The sequence below is a fragment of the Barbus barbus genome (genome assembly GCF_936440315.1).
Source record: "Barbus barbus genome assembly, chromosome: 22".
Lineage (NCBI taxonomy): Eukaryota > Metazoa > Chordata > Actinopteri > Cypriniformes > Cyprinidae > Barbus > Barbus barbus.
The window spans coordinates 15943309-15961978 of record NC_136750.1 but is presented as its reverse complement, the minus strand read 5'-3'; the positions used below and the strand labels follow the sequence as shown (position 1 = coordinate 15961978).

The 18670-nt window shown below is 36.1% G+C and overlaps 1 protein-coding gene across 6 annotated transcripts in view; it reads left to right on the top strand.

Moving 5' to 3' along the window:
* Positions 1 to 14398, top strand: part of LOC306888564 (CD82 antigen-like) — a 41760-nt gene extending 27362 nt beyond the window's left edge. For 4 of the 6 annotated variants that reach the window (XM_079446958.1, XM_079446959.1, XM_079446960.1 and 1 more), the window contains 6 exons: positions 3258 to 3382; positions 6155 to 6229; positions 9268 to 9366; positions 9652 to 9834; positions 11147 to 11230; positions 12145 to 14398. In XM_079446958.1, the coding sequence (XP_079303084.1) occupies positions 3258 to 3382; positions 6155 to 6229; positions 9268 to 9366; positions 9652 to 9834; positions 11147 to 11230; positions 12145 to 12222 (644 nt within the window). In that variant the 3' untranslated portion in view covers positions 12223 to 14398. Of the gene's footprint in view, positions 1 to 3257; positions 3383 to 6154; positions 6230 to 9267; positions 9367 to 9651; positions 9835 to 11106; positions 11231 to 12144 lie in introns of all 6 variants that reach the window. The other 2 variants (XR_013785758.1, XR_013785759.1) reach the window with 1 other exon arrangement.
* The last annotated feature ends 4272 nt before the right edge of the window (positions 14399 to 18670 follow it).

The following is an 18670-nucleotide window of genomic DNA, read 5'->3' as shown; positions in this document are numbered from 1 at the left end:
CACATTTGTAATCATAATGGTTTTTGGAGCAAAAAAACGGCGCTCGATCTTCGTGTGAAACTATGTGAACTTATATAAATATATACATTTTCTTCCATATCTTGAATTTTCTGATCATTCTTCATGCATGATATAATACTGAATCATGCAGTGAACTAACGCACTCGCACGTGAGCTAGTCTAACCTAGACTTCTTTATATAATGTATGCGTGCACTCAAGGTGTGTTTTGATTCTTGCAGTACACTCGATAAAAAAAAAACAATTACGAAATTATCGCAAACGATATATATCTCACACCCCTATAACAAAGGCTATATCATAAATAAAGGCAGTCGTTATTGTTTTTGATATTGACTTTTTCAAGTTACTTGTCCGATTGGGCGAGTCAATTTCTCTTTCACTTGCCCGACCAAAACATTCACTTGTCCCGGACAAGCGTTAAAGGATTAGTTCACTTTTAAAAAAACTTTTGCTGATAATTTACTCACCCCCATGTCATCCAAGATGTCCATGTCTTTCTTCAGTCGAAAAGGAATTAAGGTTTTTGATGAAAACATTTCTCCATATAATGGACTTCCTTGGGACCCAAACGGTTCAAGGTCCAAATGACAGTTTCAGTGCAGCTTCAAAGGGCTTTAAACGATACCAGACGATGAATAAGGGTGTTATCTAGCGAAACGATCGGTCATTTCAAAAATAAATAAAAAAGTTTTTAAGTTTTATAAACACACATGCTCTGTTCTGTGATGCGCGTTCATGACGTCACGTAATACGCAATTACGTGGAAAAGGTCACGGTTGACTTAGGCGGAAGTACATAGTCAGTGTTTACAAATGTGCAGAAGGAGGACCATATACACATATTCAAATGTCTTTGTGTCAGTTTATCGTTTAAAATGCCCATTTCGTGTGCGTATCCTGGGTGTTTTAATATTAAAAATTTGGATTTTACGTCAACCGTGACCTTTTCCACGTAATTGCGTATTACATGACATCCCGAATGCGCATCACAGAACAGAGCAAGACGAGCATTTGTGTTTATAAAACTTAAACTTTTTTATTTATTTTTGAAATGACCGATCGTTTCGCTAGATAAGACCCTTATTCATCGTCTGGTATCGTTTAAAGCCCTTTGAAGCTGCACTGAAACTGTCATTTGGACCTTGAACCGTTTGGGTCCCACTGAAGTCCATTATATGGAGAAATGTTTTCATCAAAAACCTTAATTTCTTTTCGACTGAAGAAAGAATGACATGGACATCTTGGATGACATGGGGGTGAGTAAATTATCAGCAAAAGTTTTTTTTAAAAGTGAACTAATCCTTTAATGTCGAGCCCTGAGTATATAGTCTAATATTTCACAATATATATATATAATTTCAAATGCTCTTTTCTAAACTAACGAGCTGTGGTCACTGATGACTTGCCTGAGGTTACACCCCTATTAAGCAGCATAACAGTTTCCAACATTGATAATAAATCAGCATATTAGAATGATTTCTCAAGTATCATATAACACTGAAGGCTGTTGTAAAAGCTGATGAAAATTCATCTTTGCCAGGAATAAATTAGAATAAAGTAGAAAACAATTTTTTTTAATAATTCACAATATTACAGTGTTTACTTTATTTTGATCAAATATGTGACCCTGGGCCACAAAACCAATTGTGGTCAATTTTCCGAAATTGAGATTTATACATCATCTGAAAGCTGAATAAATAAACTTTCCATTGGTGTGTGGTTTGTTTGTATAGGACAACATTTGGCTGATTATTTGAAAATCTGGAATCTGAGGGTGCAAAAAAATCTAAATACTGAGAAAATTGCCTTTAAAGCTGTCCAAATGAAGTTCTTAGCAATGCATATTACTAATCAATTAAGTTTTAATAAATATATTAAATATATTTAGGGTAGGAAATTTACAAAATATCTTAATGGAACATGATCTTTACTTAATATCCTAATGATTTTTGGCATAAAAGAAAAATTGATAATTTTGACCCATACAATGTATTTTTGGCTATTGCTACAAATATACCTGTGTTACTTAAGACTGGTTTTGTGCTCCAGGGTCTCATAACATTTTAATGAGCAAAAAGCATATGAGACTTTAAAAACAAACAATATTTCTGATCTTACTTTTGAATGGTTCCATCCATCCATCCATCCATCCATCCATCCATCCATCCATCCATCGACAGCTTAAATTGACAGTTTCTACACATGCTAGAGATATGACTGTTTTTGTGGTTTCTTTTGAGGATCACATGGTTATAGAGGACTTGATGGTTCTTCAAAGCCACAAGCCACATCTCTTTACCCTCTTTATCTATTAAAGAATCTTCAAGAACAACTACAAGCAGCCAAACTAATTTCTGCTGTGAATTGCAGGAGGCTTATGTACTCATTGTTTTGTGCAGACTACTTTTCAATCTCTTGACTGCTAGTTTCAGATCTTTAATTACTCAAACGCTACTGAATTGTATGTAGCTAACGATAGCAAGAACAACTTGTTACCCACATAAGCAGCACAGCTCAGCACCAACTGCTGTACCACTTTAATAAGGGACTTCGACATTAGAATGCATGATGACAAAAATGTCCGCATGACTAATCTGGAAACCACGTTTATATACTGAGGAACTATAGAAGCCTAGAAGGCTTGTTGTGTTTTGCCAAACTGATCGAAGTGATAGAAGTTGGTTTGCCCTTTTACTTGGTCTTACTCAAATAGTGAAATTAATATTAATTAGTCTGTAAGCTTTGCAAATACCATTATTAGACACAAAATTCAGTTGGCTTACTTCTAGGTTACACTGTTTAAAAATATTGATAAGCTATTTTGATAAGAGAAGTGCTTCATGGTGATTATTTTCACTTACAATGCCAACACCTTGTTTTTAGACCATATTTTCACGTCAAAGTGACATCTTCCTGTGCACACATCTGAAATTGAGCTGCAAAGCCTGAAGCAAGACTGTAGCTGTAGAAGAGAAAGAAATGAGTGCTGAAAATCTGCCATGAACCCTCCCCTTTCCTCACAACCTCAGTTTCACTTTCAGCATCTCCTAAACGTAAACTTAGGGCTGTTGCTATGAGTTTTTAATTGTTGTGTTTGTGGTGTTAGATCAAATAATCACTAAAGAGAAGTGATCTTGATTCATTTTCAACATCTAGGTTTTTTATGTACTTTTTCTATTAAGTTGGCGTTGTCAGAGAGTGTGACTATTGTTTTCTGTCTTTGTTGTTCATGTAGATGAGTCCTCCACAACGCTGAAAGTTGGTGCCTACATCTTGATTGGGATTGGATCTCTGTCAATGCTTATGGGCTTCCTGGGCTGCATCGGTGCCATTTATGAGGTCCGCTGCCTGCTAGGACTGGTAAGTGATTTATTTTATTTCAATGTAATGTTATGTAATTTAATATTTTTATAATGCATATTTATTTCTATACATAATATTACTACTGACTACATCAAAGCCAGCATGTTTTGGTCTCGTGGCTATTATAAGTATTTTTATTTTATTTTTTTATTATTTTGTTTTTATAGTGCATATTTATTTCTATACATACTATTACTACTGACTGCATCAAAGCCAGCATGTTTTGGTCTCTATTTCATTTTATTTTTCGTAAGGTGCATATATATATATATATTACTGCTGACTACATAAGTTTGTTTTTGATATATATAAATATCTATATTTATACACACACACACACACAACATGTATGTGTATATATATATTGTGTGTATATATATATATATATATATATATATATATACATACACACACACACACACACATGTATGTATATGAGTCATGGCCAAAAATATCGGCACCCTTGGTAAACATGATCAAAGAAAATTAATCTGCATTGTTAATCCTTTTGATCTTTTATTTAAGAAATTCACTAAAATCTAACCTTTCATTGGATAATAAGAATTTAAAATGGGGGGAAATATCATTATGAAATAAATGTTTTTCTCTAATACACACTGGCCACAATTAACGGCACCCTTTTATTCAATACTTTTTGAAACCTCCATTTGTCAGTTTAACAGCTCTAAATCTTCTCCTATAATACCTGATGAGCTTAGAGAACACCTGACAAGAGATCAGAGACCATTCCTTCATCCAGAATCACTCCAGATCCTTTAGATTCACAGCTCCTGACGGTGCTTCTTCTCTTCAGTTCACCTCACTCATTTTCTACAGGGTTCAGGACAGAGGACTGGAATGGAATAGCAGAAGCTTGGTTTTGTGCTCAGTGACCCATTTTTGTGTTGTTTTTGAGGTTTGTATTTGGATTATTGTCCAGTTGGAAGATCCAAACATGGCCCATTATAAGATTTCTAACAGAGTCAGTCACTTATTGATTTTTTATCTGTTGGTATTTGATAGAATCCATGATGTCATATGTCTAAACAAGATGTCCAGGATCTCCAGCAGAAATATAGGCCCACAACATCAAAAATACAGCAGTATATTTCATTGTACACTTTTTATCCCGGTGTTCACCAAACCCATCTTGAGTGTTTGCTGCTAAAAAGCTCATTTTTTAGTTTCATCTGACCATAGAAGCCAGTCCCATTTGAAGTTCCAGTCCTGTCTGATAACTGAATATGCTGGAGTTTGGTTTTGGATGAGCTAGGAGAATTTTTCTTGAAACCCTCCCTAACAACATGTGGTGATGTAGGTGCTGTTTGACTATTTTATTTTTTTTTCTCTTCTGACCCCGAGACTCAACTATTTTCTGCAATTCTCCAGCTGTGGTCCTTGGAGAGTCTTTAGCCACTCTCCTCCTCACCGTGCTTTAGGACGATATAGACACATGTCCTCTTCCAGGCAGTTTGTTGATTGGAAATTCTTAATTATTGACCTGATGGTGGAAATGGGAATTTTCACTGCTCTAGCTCTTTTCTTAAAGCCACTTCACTAATTTGTGAAGCTCAATTATCTTTTGCTGCACATCAGAAATATATTCTTTGGTTTTTCTCATTGTGATGGATGATTAAGGGAATTTGGGCTTTGTTTTCCCTCCTATTTATATTTCTGTGAAACAGGAAGCCATGGCTGGATAATTTCATGTTCATAATCACCCTGGAGTGCTAAAAATTGTGAATATGAATGGGAATATACTTCAGAGATATTTTACTCATAAGAATTTCTAGGGGTGCCAATAATTGTGTCCAACGTGTATTTGAGAAAAACATTTATTTCATAATAATATTTCCCCCCATTTTAAATTCTTATTATCCAATAAAAGGTTAGATTTTTGTGAATTTTTTAAATAAAAGATCAAAAGGATTAACAATGCAGATCAATTTTCACAGCCTTCTTTGATCATATTTACCAAGGGTGCCGATATTTTTGGCCATGACTATATATATATATATATATATACACACACACACACACACACACATATGTATGTATGTGTGTGTGTTACTGCTAACTACATCAAAGCCAGCTTGTTTTGGGCTCTGGGCTATTTTATTTTATTTTGCATATTTATTTTTATATATATATACATCAACTGCTGACTACATGAGCTAGCTCATTCTGTTCTCTGGGCTATTTATATAAATTATATTTTGCATCTAACTATATTCAGTTGTAGCAAAACTTGCATTATGTGTTGATTTTTTTTGTCACTATTTTTTACAGTATTTATAAAATAACAGTGTTAATAGCTTGAGGTTTGACACTTTATTTTTTTTTAGCACAGCTTCATTGAGCACTGAACCATTCACAGAAGCTGTCAGGCAGAGAGGTGCTGCTACACTGTAGTAATCACAGTCACAACAAGCTCAGGGTTATGCCTGCCCAGAGCGTCTGCTGAGGGAGCTTCAGAAAACCCTTCCCCATTAGCATGATAAAGAGTCTTTGTTAAACTGTTTGACCCATTTAGAAAATAAAGTTAACTAGCTGTCACTCTTTTCATTTGCTTTATGCAACCAAGCATTGTTGAAAGTTTGTTAATGTGTGAACATTAATGTGGACATGTTTGTCTGGACTTCTAATGACTATAATATATCAGTTAAAGGGTATTTAACATAGTATGACATAGTAGACTTTGAGGTTTTCGCTTTTATTTGAGTGTCCAGTAATTGTCAGTGAACAGACTGTTCTGTCCTCTGTTTGCAGTACTTCACCTGCCTCCTCCTCATCCTCATTGCCCAGGTGACGGCTGCTGTCATCATCTACTTCCAGAGAGACCTGGTAGGTGACCATACCTCTGAAAGAGTTATTTTAGTGCCATTTATATACCATTTTAGTATTATGTTAATATTTCAGAAGTTTTTAATTATCATTATTTTCTAAAGATGGCAGATTTTGGCGTTTCTTCCTTTATAATGATACGACAGTTATTTGACAGGAAGTGGGGGGGGTGTTAGGGTTCGGGAAAGGTCCATTGTTTTTTGTTTTTTTTTACTTTTTATTATAATTTATAATTAATTATTTTATGTGCTGTTGTCATTTTGGTGTCTTTTATATTTGGTTTGTTTAGTGTAAATGTATCTGTAGAAGACAAATATCTAGTCTGTTCTTTCACCCTAAATGAGATGTGATCGTTATATTTAAAAATAGAAATTTTGTTTATTTATTTATTTTTATTTTAAAGATATTACACTTTTAAAGGAGTAGTTCACCCAAAAAAGAAAATTCTGTCATCATTACTCACCCTCAAGTTGTTTCAAACCTGTATAAATGTATTTCTTTTGTTGAACACAAAAGAAGACATTTTGAATAATGTTTGTCACCAAACAGTTTCTGGTCCCCATCGATTTTCATAGATTTTTTCCCCATTCTATGGAAATTAGTGGAGACCAGCAACTGAAGAAAGAACACAGGTTTGGAACAACTTGAGGTATTGTAAATGATGACAATTAAAAACATTTTTTGGGTGAACTATCACTTTAAATGGCTTCAGTATAGTTACAGTATAGCTACTGTTTGTTAGCTGGTAGTGTAGCTAATAAATGTAACAAAGCTAAAAAAGAAGAAGCTGTTTAAAATGAGCTTCTCCATCACTAGTCTGATTAGAAAACTTCTGTTCTGATTTAGTTTATCTGGAACTACCACTTTTAATATGTAAATATGTTGTATGTTTCTCCTAAATGACCCAGAAGTGTTTTGGTGGTAACGTTATTTTCTTATGTTTGCATATCACAGCTTTTTTTTTTTTTTTTTTTAAAAGGATGTTTCGTGCAACACAATACAAGCTTGCAACTCTTTTTCTAGTCCGCTGTTGTGACTGTTCTGTAATCTCATAACCCTTTGGTTTTAACCCATGAAGATTTGCGCATTCATTGCTGTATTCCACTTCATTTAAATGAAGGAAGTGGAACTCATTCACTTTCCGTTGCACAACAGTCACCTTGTGGCACAAGATTGTGTGTGTGGTATGTGAGATGTATCCGTGAGTAATAAAAACAGGTGGCGTCTTTGATGTGGGCGATTCTACAGCCCTCGCTTTATCTCATATTACCAACAGCGCCCTCTTTAAGAACAAAATGAAAATGCACAAACATGATTAAAAAACAACAACAGGACTCAAGTAGGGATAACTGCAGGCTTGAGCAATGGGCGTGGCGAAAGGTTAGGGCGTGCCAAAAGGTAGGGGCGTGGAGAAAGGTCTTAATGATTGGTCGACAAAGCTGTCTGTCAGGGTGTGGGGGTAGGGTTAGGGGTAGATTTTGTTGTACTGATTCACCTTTCAGAACGCCTCATTTCAGCACGCCCATTGCTCCAGGCTGCAGCTACCCCCGTCTCACAGGACTTGCACTTCATCTCATCAGCCTTTCTGTAGTAATTAGGAAGGATACATCCTCTAATGCAGGAGTTTAACTCAATTGTGCTTAGTCAGCCTATCTTAAGCCAGTTTTAGTTAAGTAACCCCAGCCATAAGCACATGCTTAATGCTCAGCTTAACTTGCTGTGTTTAGTCTGATTCTGTGTTTGCATTATTGTATTATAATATAGATATTTTACTTTTAGTATAGCGTGTCTAATCTTTCTGGTAATTGGAGTCTGTGCTAGGGCATGCTCTGTTTTCTCTGTGTGCTTCACCACAGGGCATGCCGACTGCTTTTTCCAGAACAGGGCGAGGCTCACAACAGTCTCTTACACTGTGCCGTAGCCCCCTCAGTGCAGTGTACTTCACCGGCCCTCCTACACACGCATGAACCTCTTGTGAAGATATTCACAAGATAATGTTCACTTGAACACTGATTTGCTGTTACAAGGTTTTCGATGTGGATGTATACCTTTTTTTTTCTTTTTTTAATTTAAAGAATGGTTTTAAATTGTTAGTGCTGGTTTTGTCAGTTAAATGGCAATAAACAAATTTCGAAATACTTTTATGCAAGGATACATGAAAATGATCAAAAGTGACTGTAAAAACATTTGTAATTTATAATAAATGCTTTCCATCTCAACTTTCTATTTATCAAAACACCTTGAAAAAATAATCGTGGTATATTATTTAGAAGCAAAACTGTTTTCAACATTGATAATAATAGGAAATGTTTCTTGAGCAGCAAATCAGCATATTAGAATGATTTTTGTAAGATCATGTGACACTGAAGGCTGCTGAATATTCAACTTTGGCATCACAGTGATAAATTCCGTATTTAAAATAAATATTTACTTAATATTTAAATATTAAAAACATTTAGATATGAAAATAGAAAACAATTCTTTTAAATTGAAATTATATTTCACAGTATTAATTTTTTTTCTGTATTTTTGCTACACCCTTGGTGATCCCAAAATATTACAAAGACAGTAACACTTTACAATAAAGTTGAAACTAACATGAACTAAAATGAACAAATGCTGTAAATTAACCAATGCTGCAGAAGTGTTTTTCATTGTTAACTAATATTATAAACGAATGAAACCTGAAACCTTATTGTAAAGTGTTACCAAAAAGTCTTGCATAATCCAGTCTTTTGAATGATGGTGTTTTCAATACTTTATTTATTTATTGCTCATGTGATTCTTAAAACAAATATATATAAAAAAACGAATTATAGCTAATAAAATATTTTTGCTTCAATTAATTTAACATAAATGCAACAAATTATGCAAACATTTAAACATTTGAATGGTAGTGTATGAATATTTATTTAGTTTCAAGCATTAAAGAATGTTGATTGTTGTTGAAATTTCAGATTACAGTTAGTGTTATAACAGTGAGTGTTTTTCAGTTGACAAGAAAGTGTAAATCACAGTCTCCATGTGCTTATTTTTAGCTGAAACATGAGATGTCCACTATTGTGAACACAGTTCTGGTGAACTACACTGGTGATAACAAGACATCTGAGCATGCCTGGGACTACCTCCAGAGAACAGTGAGCTTTTCCTTCAACTATTGTCTGCCATTTCCTCCCTCACTGATATTTTCCATTATACCTGCAGTCTCTTGTAGTGAACTTACAGTAATATCTGTTGCACATCTTAGAAATGACAGATAATTATGTTTCTAGGACTTTTGTCATGGCTTTTTTTCTCTTGTTTAACAGGCAGCTTTTTTTCAGGTTATTTTCATTTAGGTTTTCTGCAACAATGTGTCTAGATTTTTATGTTGTGTTTTTTTATACTGTAATAAATTCTTTCCTGCTTTTTTTCTCTCATAGATGAAGTGCTGTGGTTGGACTGGACCGTCTAACTGGACGGATAATGTGGTGATAAAGAGTCAAACGAACAATTCTCAGAATCTGTATCCATGTTCCTGCAGAAATGAATCCATCGCTGGCACAGATATAAAAGAAACAGGCCTGTGTGGAACTTTGTCCTCTGATTGGCCTGTCTTCACTATGGTACACACATACAGCATGTTCCTATATATGACCCTGGACCACAAAACCACAAGTCATAAGTAGCAGGGGTATATTTGTAGCAATAGCCAACAAACAATACATTGTTTGGGTCAAAATTATCGATTTTTCTTTTATGACAAAAATCATTAGGATGTCAAATAAAGATCATGTTCCATGAAGATATTTTGTAAATTTCCTACCGTAAATATATCAAAACTTTATTTTAGATTAGTAATATGCATTGCTAAGAACTTCATTTGGACAACTTTAAAAGCAATTTGTTTGTTTGCACCCTCAGATTCCAGATTTTCAAATAGTTGTCTCAGCCAAATGTTGTCCTATCATAACAAACCATACATCAATGGAAAGCTTGTTTCTTCAGATGTATAAATATAAATTTAAAAAAATTGACCCTTATGACTGGTTTTGTGGTACATGGTCAAATATTAAAGGATAGTTCACCCAAATAAGAAAGTTCTGTTATCATTTATTCACCCTCATATCATTCAGAACCTGTATGAATGTTGCTATCCAAAGAATTTTGGTGACCATTGATTTCCATTCTGTTTTTATTTAGTTTTTTTTGGGTGAACTAACCCTTTCCTGATTCCTAGTAGCGTTCACCATTTACACTAGTTCTTCTCACTGCTAATTCTGTCTCTAACCTGGCGTTTGTGTTGCATCTGCCCATCTGTGCTGCATTCTCTCCCTCCTTCCATTTGCTTTTAGTACAACATGGATTTCTTTTGTGGACTGGATATCAACTTTTCCCATTCACTCCATGCCAATATTTCTGAGTCCCCATTCAGGCATTTGGCACTTTCATTAATAATGAATTGATTCATGAGTATGGCACAGGTGGTGCTTCTGCTCATTAGGTCTCAAATGCCAGGCAAAACACAAACATGCCATTTTTCATACCTTGATATTTGCATATTTGCCTATAAACATAGACCAGGCTACTTACATTTAAAGGGCGATGCTGAATACTTTCCCGTAATGCCATCCCTTTAATTAATTTTTAAATTGTATCATATTTGTAGGATATACCCAGTCCCGTGGTTTGAATAAGCGAACAAAGAATTTACTGTAAATCAGAATGTTTCCTGTAAACTAGACCAATGACTGTTCTAGACTTTCACTTTCTTTCCCCTAGTTTGAGTTTGGCTTGTTCTGTTTGTCTCTTCTGATGTTATTTTTGGACCGCTCCATCCGTTCAGGATCATTTCTAAACCCTTCATATCTTTTTACACTTTTTTTTTTTCTCCCCAGTTATTCTGTTTTTGCATTTCTCTCCATTCCCTGTGTCCAGGGTTGTGTATCTAGTGTGGAGGACTGGCTCCTAAGGAACTATGGAGTTATTCTGGGAGTCTGTGTTGGAATAGCAGTGATTGAGGTAAATCTAGAAAGAGTGTCATGTAAAATGCATTCCAAATTCATGGTTATTTACTTCTAACAATGTTTTTTCACATGGATTATATGAACATTCATTTGTTATTTTGGCACTGTACACAAATATGGTACGCCTTGTTCCATTACTTTTGTTTTTGAAAAAACAAAACAAACAAACAAACAAAAATAAATGTTGTAATCTGTTGTATTTATATTGTTATATTAATTTTTAGTAAACATCCCCTTTTATTAGCAACTATTCGTTTTTATTAAAAGAAATTCACATTTTTATTGGAAGTATACACTACCATTCAAAGGTTTGGGCTTGGTAAGATTTATGTTTTTGACAGAAATCTCTTATGCTCACCAAAGCTGCATTTATTTGATTAAAATACAGTAAACACAGTAATATTGTGAAATATTATAACAATTTCGAAAAACTGTTTTCTATTTAATACATTTTAACATGTTTTTTATTCCTTTGATGGCAAAGCTGAATTTTCAGCAGCCATAACTCTTTGACGAATAGAAAGTTCAAAAGAGCAGCATTTATTTGAAACTATATATATATATTTATTTATTATTATTTTTTTTGTAACATTATGAATGTCTTAAGTCTCTTTTGATTCAGTCCTTACAGAAAATTTAAAAAAATCTTGCTTTTGCATTAGTTATATATAAATAGCTAGTTTAAATGATCAAAAATTATCAAACAAATATTTTTTTTATTAGATTTATTGGAGCTATAGCTTTATCAATAACCAACATTTTACTAAAAATACAGGTTTGTTTGTCGTAATTATATAAAACTATAAAAGTCTATACTGCGTCTGCCCTGATTTAGCCTCTGTGTGTGTGCACGCATGAGAGAGAGGTGGGGAAACAGATTATGATCACTGTCTTCTCTGCTTACTTCAGCTTTTAGGGATGATCCTGTCCATGTGCCTCTGCAAAAGTGTCCAACAGGAGGATTACACCAAAGTACCCAAATACTGAGAGCAAACCCCCCTTCAGTAACTCATTCACACATCAGAAAACACCAGTGTTACAGCCTCTCCACACCAGCAACAACAACTTGAACAAAGCAGACCAGACGACATCCGATCACCCACACACACACACACACACACACACACACACACACACACGTTCTTCAATTTATTATCCCCCTGTTTAAGATCAATGTTTTCCGTTGAGAATTCTTTGATTTTTTTTTCTTTTAGAGAAACTAGTGATCTTTTTCATGTTAGTGCTCTGCAGGGTCTGAATAGCTTTATCTTTGGTTTCTCACGTGTGTATAGATACATATACTGTACGCTGACTGTTGCATTCATGGTTTTCATTGTTAGTCGAATCTGAGAGCACTTTAGTGAATAGCGAGTTTAAAATGGGAAAGAGCTACTTTTAAAATATTTTTATAATCTAGCGGGGAAAATCAACACTTTTTTTCTTTTTTACCTATTATAATTTTTAATTTTTTTTTTGTATGAGAATTGTGTACTTTCAATTCAGTTGTGTGTATATAAATACGATTGACATACTTCAATGAGGTTTTACTGAATAACTACATCCTAGTTATGGCAGCACTTAATGATGGCTTTTCTACATGTAAGCGAAGTGTTATTAGTCGGGGCTGGGTCACTCAGGGCGGAGGCAGGTGCGGTGTGGGTAAAGATGGCTGTGGTTGAGGAATGCTAGGGCAAATGACAAGTCTGAAGGCTAGATCGGCGTAGTATAGTGTTTCTTGTGGTTTACATGCGAGTCGGCCTGCATCGCTCTGTGGATCAGGGTGTGTATGTGGATTTAGGTTGGGCACGTATCCCACAGATCCTTGCTGTGCTGGTTTGGGTAAAACAGCTGTTGAAGTATGTCTGTAACAGGCATTAGATACAGATCCTGCTGACTAGCTTCTTCTGTAGCCTGAAATCCACAGATGTAACATCTGTCTTCCTGTTTCTGATCCATTTCAGATCAACCAAAACAGGTCTGCGTCACGTGATGAAGTTGTGAGACTTTTTAATCTTTTGAGTTTCTTCTTTTTAATATTTTTGTGTCTATGGTTTTTATTTTGAGTGAAGCTGATGTTAACAATGTCAGCTTTTTGAGTTTCGTAAGCGTGGTGTTGTTTATATCAGTAGTTACTCTCTGGACCGGGTTAGTGTTAGTTTAGAAAAGAAGCAAGCGAAGCTTCTTCTTGAGAAGATGAGAGAAAAGAATGACCACGTCGCTGTCTATAAGGCCATTTCCAAACACTTTGTTGCTTTTTGACAAGAAATCTTTCTAGCTCTGTCCTTTAAAACAAACTGCCATTTGTATTGTAATGTGATAGACCTAGAAGAGACCGAGAAATAGTCATTTCTCTTTATGATTTTTCACATTTCAAGATTATGAATACTTTTTATTAAGTCTCTTTTTTTGTATTTTGTCAAGAAGCTGTCTCCTAGAACTCTAGTTTAGATACTGAAAGCATTTCTTTTTTTTCCAGAAATTGACCAATATGATAACTGTGTATTTCTGAGGTAAAGATAAAGGGCTTTTTTTTACATTTACATTTATGCATTTAGCAGACGCTTTTATCCAAAGCGACTTACATTGCATTCAAGTTACAGTTTTTTTTACATGTTATCAGCTCTTTTCTTATACAAGCTTTTCTGTTTAACTGGGAAGCCATGTTTATGTAGTAAGTTTTTTTTTCCGGCAACTTAAATGGGACAAAACATGTCTATGCAATAGTTATAAGTTGGATTAAAAGAAAACTTTGACACAGTATGTGTGATTTCCATTGTGATTTGTTATTGAGTGGGTGTCTTTTAATCTTTGATCATTTCAGTCTTAATGTAACATCATGAGAGACCAAACTTTATTTCTTTAATAGTTTCTTATTTTCACCAAGGCTGCATTTATTTGATTAGAAGTACAGTAAATACTGTACAGTTTTCATATATTTTTTAAAATTATATTTTAAAAATGTATTTCTGTGATGGAAAATCTGTATTTACAACCATTTCTAGTGTTTTTTTTTTTTTTTTTTTTTTTTTGTTAACATTTTTTCAGGATTCTTCGATTATTTTTTGTCAATGTAAAAGTCTTTACAGTCACTTTTGATCGATTTAATGCATCATTGCTGAATAATAAGTATTAACTTACAGTATTAAAGTCCTTTTATGAGCCTAATTCTTGCTGTTGAGACTGCATTGGAAGTTGTAACCAGAGGAGGGCGCTATTGATTAACATGAGATCTCGTAAATCTAACTCAGGTTTCCAACTGCTGAAACCCCAGTTAGAGAACCAGAAACATTTAGATCGTACTAGTACACTACATGTTAATATGCAACTTGTATCATAAAGTTCATGCAATTTCATGTCGAAAAGGGCAGCATGAAGTTTTACATTTCATCATTCTGCTTATCTTTTTATCTCAAAAGATATTTTAATAATTACAGACAGTATACAGAATCTTTAATTCCTCTTATGTATTACTATTAAAGGGTTATGCATTATGAATGTTATTTGTGGCAAATGATAGCCTATATTCTCATATCCCCACAAGAGGTCTGTCGTTATTCTCACTGAGGTCCAGTTGTCTGTTCTAATAGCAGGAAAAGAATGTGGTCTGAAAGGACGATGAAAATCTGGAAAATGCCTCGTATGAACCTCTGCGGGTCCCATAGAGAGAAATGAAGAAACCGCTTTGCTGTCTGTCATGGAGGACAAGTGACCTCAGAACCGCTGCCAGGAAATCTGGCTCTGTAGTTACATTGACAGTATCTAAACACGAGCTGGTAGTTTGCTTTTTGCATATGATCTAAATTCATGACCCAAATTCAGTTATTTAGTTCCATACCCAATAAATTATTAATTTTTTTCTTCCTCGACTAAGTGCAAATCTGTGTGTTACATTCACAGGTTACATATAGGGCCTACATTCTAGAGCAAATGCTGAATATGCTTTAATCTAATAAGGTGTCATTTTCAGATGTTAGTTATATGGAACTCCCATATGTGTGATGAACAGAGGTTGGAAAGTAACTGCTTTGACTCATTAGCAGCACATAAGTCACCTGCACCTGAGGGCCTCTTCCTCATCCTGCTGGACTTCCTGTTTTCGGCTGTTGGCTCCCTGGCATACTGACTCTTATTGTATGTAGAGCTCTAGTCAATGACAGTGATGTCAGGCCAAAGCTGAGCCTTGACTGTAAGTGAACTTTAACGCTTGCACAACAATGACATCTTGGGATCATATGGGCACTTTTCAGTTGATCATTTCCTTTCTGACACATCTGGCACATGTTTGGGCAAAATTCACAATTTAAGACTTGACTGCCTTTCATTTAGACTTCTATAATCATGAAACGTGCAAAATTGGCTTACTTTTTCGATAAATTTACGATATCGCGATATACACACTATTCTTAAATTTTACATCAGCAAAGATATTGATAGAGATTGATATCACCAATAGTGTATCACTCAGCCTTAACCATGTTTGGGGTTGGCAAGATTTTGTATTTATTTTTTTGTTTTTTTTAAATAATACTTAAGTAATACTTAAATAATAATAAGTTTTCAACATTGATAATAATGGGAAATATTACATTAAACCAGCATATTACTATTATTTCTGAAGGATCATGTTACACTGAAGACTGGAGAAATGGCTGAACATGAATCGATTTCAATTTCTCAGTGCTCTATGGGATTATATTCTTTCCATCATTAGAGCCATTAAGTAGCCTACACAGACCTGTTTTTTTTACGGTCCAGTTATGCTTCTGCTTAGTTATGTAACCACGTTCAAGATCAGTTAGTTTCTGAAACTAAATAAATGCCATAAATCTGTAAATTTCAAAAAAGGGTAAATCCACGATACAAGGGAACGAGACTATAAACAAAATAAACTAAACTTAAAAAACAGAATGGCTAGGTAAGGCAGCTAACACTAGGAGAGTGTTACATGCAGAACAATACTAGGCAAAGACAGAGAGGAAGTTCAAGGCTTATAAAGCAGTGTGTGATCAGAGCAATGTGAGATTGGTGACAGCTGTGTGTTGTCAGTGCAATGGATGATGGGAATTGTAGTTTGTGGGTGAATTGCAACAGTAGTGTGATGCAAAAGTCAATGTGATGGAGGGGAGTACACGGAAGTCCACAGACCAGATTCGTGACAGTGATTATGTTAAGAAACTAGTGAATTGAACCAGTTCATTGAAATGAACTGTCCAAAAGAACCAGTTCACGGAAAAGAATCCGATTTCACCGTTGTCTGAGGGATTACAGGTAATAATATTGTAAATAATGTTTATTTTCTTCACAGACCTATCATTTTGCTTCATAAGAACTCAATACATTGTCAGGAGACATGGGTATTCATTTTGTTCTCAAACGGGCAGCTGCCTTGCATTTTATGATTCAAGGACCACGGTTTCAGCTTTTTGTGAGTTTTCTCACCTTGTTTATAGTTTATACAACAAAAGTTTATACAACAAAAAGTTGAGAGAACTCAAAAATCTGCTGAAGCTGGTTGCCTTAAAATTTTAAGTTGGCTCAACTTTTTCTTTTGTTTTTTTTACAGTGCAGGTGACACTGGTGACCATAGACTGTAAAAAAAGATGGACGATGCGTCTCCGCTTCCTTCCACTATAGAAAAGTGAAGCCAACACATCTCAGTATGGCCACTGCCATCGTGAGTAAATTACGTCATTTGGAGCCCGAGTCTGCGCAGTAGAGATTCATTTGGTGCCAGAGTCTGCGCAGTAGAGATTCGTTTGGTGCCAGAGTCTGTGCAGTAAAGATTTGTTTGGTGCCAGAGTCTGCGCAGTAGCGCAGTAGAGATTCGTTTGGTGCCAGAGTCTGCGCAGTAGAGATTTGTTTGGTGCCAGAGTCTGCGCAGTAGTGCAGTAGAGATTCGTTTGGAGCCCGAGTCTGCGCAGTAGAGATTAGTTTGGTGCTAGAGTCTGCGCAGAAGAGATTCGTTTGGAGCCTGAGTCTGCGCAGTAGAGATTTGTTTGGTGCCAGAGTCTGCGCAGTAGAGATTCGTTTGGTGCCAGAGTCTGCGCAGTAGAGATTAATTTGGTGCCAGAGTCTGCGTAGTAGAGATTAGTTTGGTGCCAGAGTCTGCGCAGTAGAGATTCGTTTGGTGTCAGAGTCTGCGCAGTAGAGATAAGTTTGGTGCCAGAGTCTGCGCAGTAGAGATTCGTTTGGTGTCAGAGTCTGCGCAGTAGAGATTCGTTTGGTGCCAGAGTCTGCGTAGTAGCGCAGTAGAGATTTGTTTGGTGCCAGAGTCTGCGCAGTAGAGATCCGTTTGGTGCCAGAGTCTGCGCAGTAGAGATTAGTTTGGTGCCAGAGTCTGCGCAGTAGCGCAGTAGAGATTCGTTTGGTGCCAGAGTCTGTGCAGTAGAGATTAGTTTGGTGCCAGAGTCTGCGCAGTAGAGATTCATTTGGAGCCTGAGTCTGTGCAGTAGAGTTTCGTTTGGTGCCAGAGTCTGCGCAGTAGAGATTCATTTGGTGCCAGAGTCTGCGCAGTAGAGATTCATTTGGTGCCAGAGTCTGAGCAGTAGAGATTCGTTTGGAGCCAGAGTCTGCGCAGTAGAGATTCATTTGGAGCCTGAGTCTGCGTAGTAGAGATTCGTTTGGAGCCAGAGTCTGCGCAGTAGAGATTCATTTGGTGCCAGAGTCTGCGCAGTAGAGATTCATTTGGTGCCAGAGTCTGAGCAGTAGAGATTCGTTTGGAGCCAGAGTCTGCGTAGTAGAGATTCGTTTGGTGCCAGAGTCTGCGCAGTAGAGATTCGTTTGGAGCCCGAGTCTGCTCAGTAGAGTCGTGAGGTGGAGCCGCAGAATCAAACTCCTGCAGATCCAATCAACCATAACAACAGGCCCCATTTTTATAGTATCAAATTACTAGCTAAAATCAACTTACCACAAAAAACGAACAACTGAACATATATCAGCGTGATAACTACCTTAAATTACCAAAATCATATTTTGGAAAATTGTATTGGAAGTGTAATTAATTTTTTTGTTATGACTCAAGTCCCATTCGTTTACATGGAGAGGGCAGGGTTTATGACCTGTACTGCAGCCAGCCACCAGGGGGCGATCAAAGAGCCCGCAGCTTCACTTTCCAGCATGAGTGAGACACACCCGCTGGTGACTCAGTGTCTGGGCTTCTTTCTTCTGGGTTCCTCAGGCATGAGCTCTTCACTGATGTTCACATGGAATCGTGGAGCAAAGCTTCCGCTGGTTGTAGAGATACTCTCAGTGATCAGGACATATCCATCAGGCTGCTCTTTTTCCAGGAGTGAAGGGATTTTAGAGTCTCCCAAAGGTTCTGCTTGATCTTCAGTCCCAGCTCAAGGCTGTTGGGACGTTGTTGATCACTGTGTGTCTTTCTCATGGGCTCTGCCACAGAGCGGTATATGTCCTGGTTGCTCTGCACGCTGTAGCA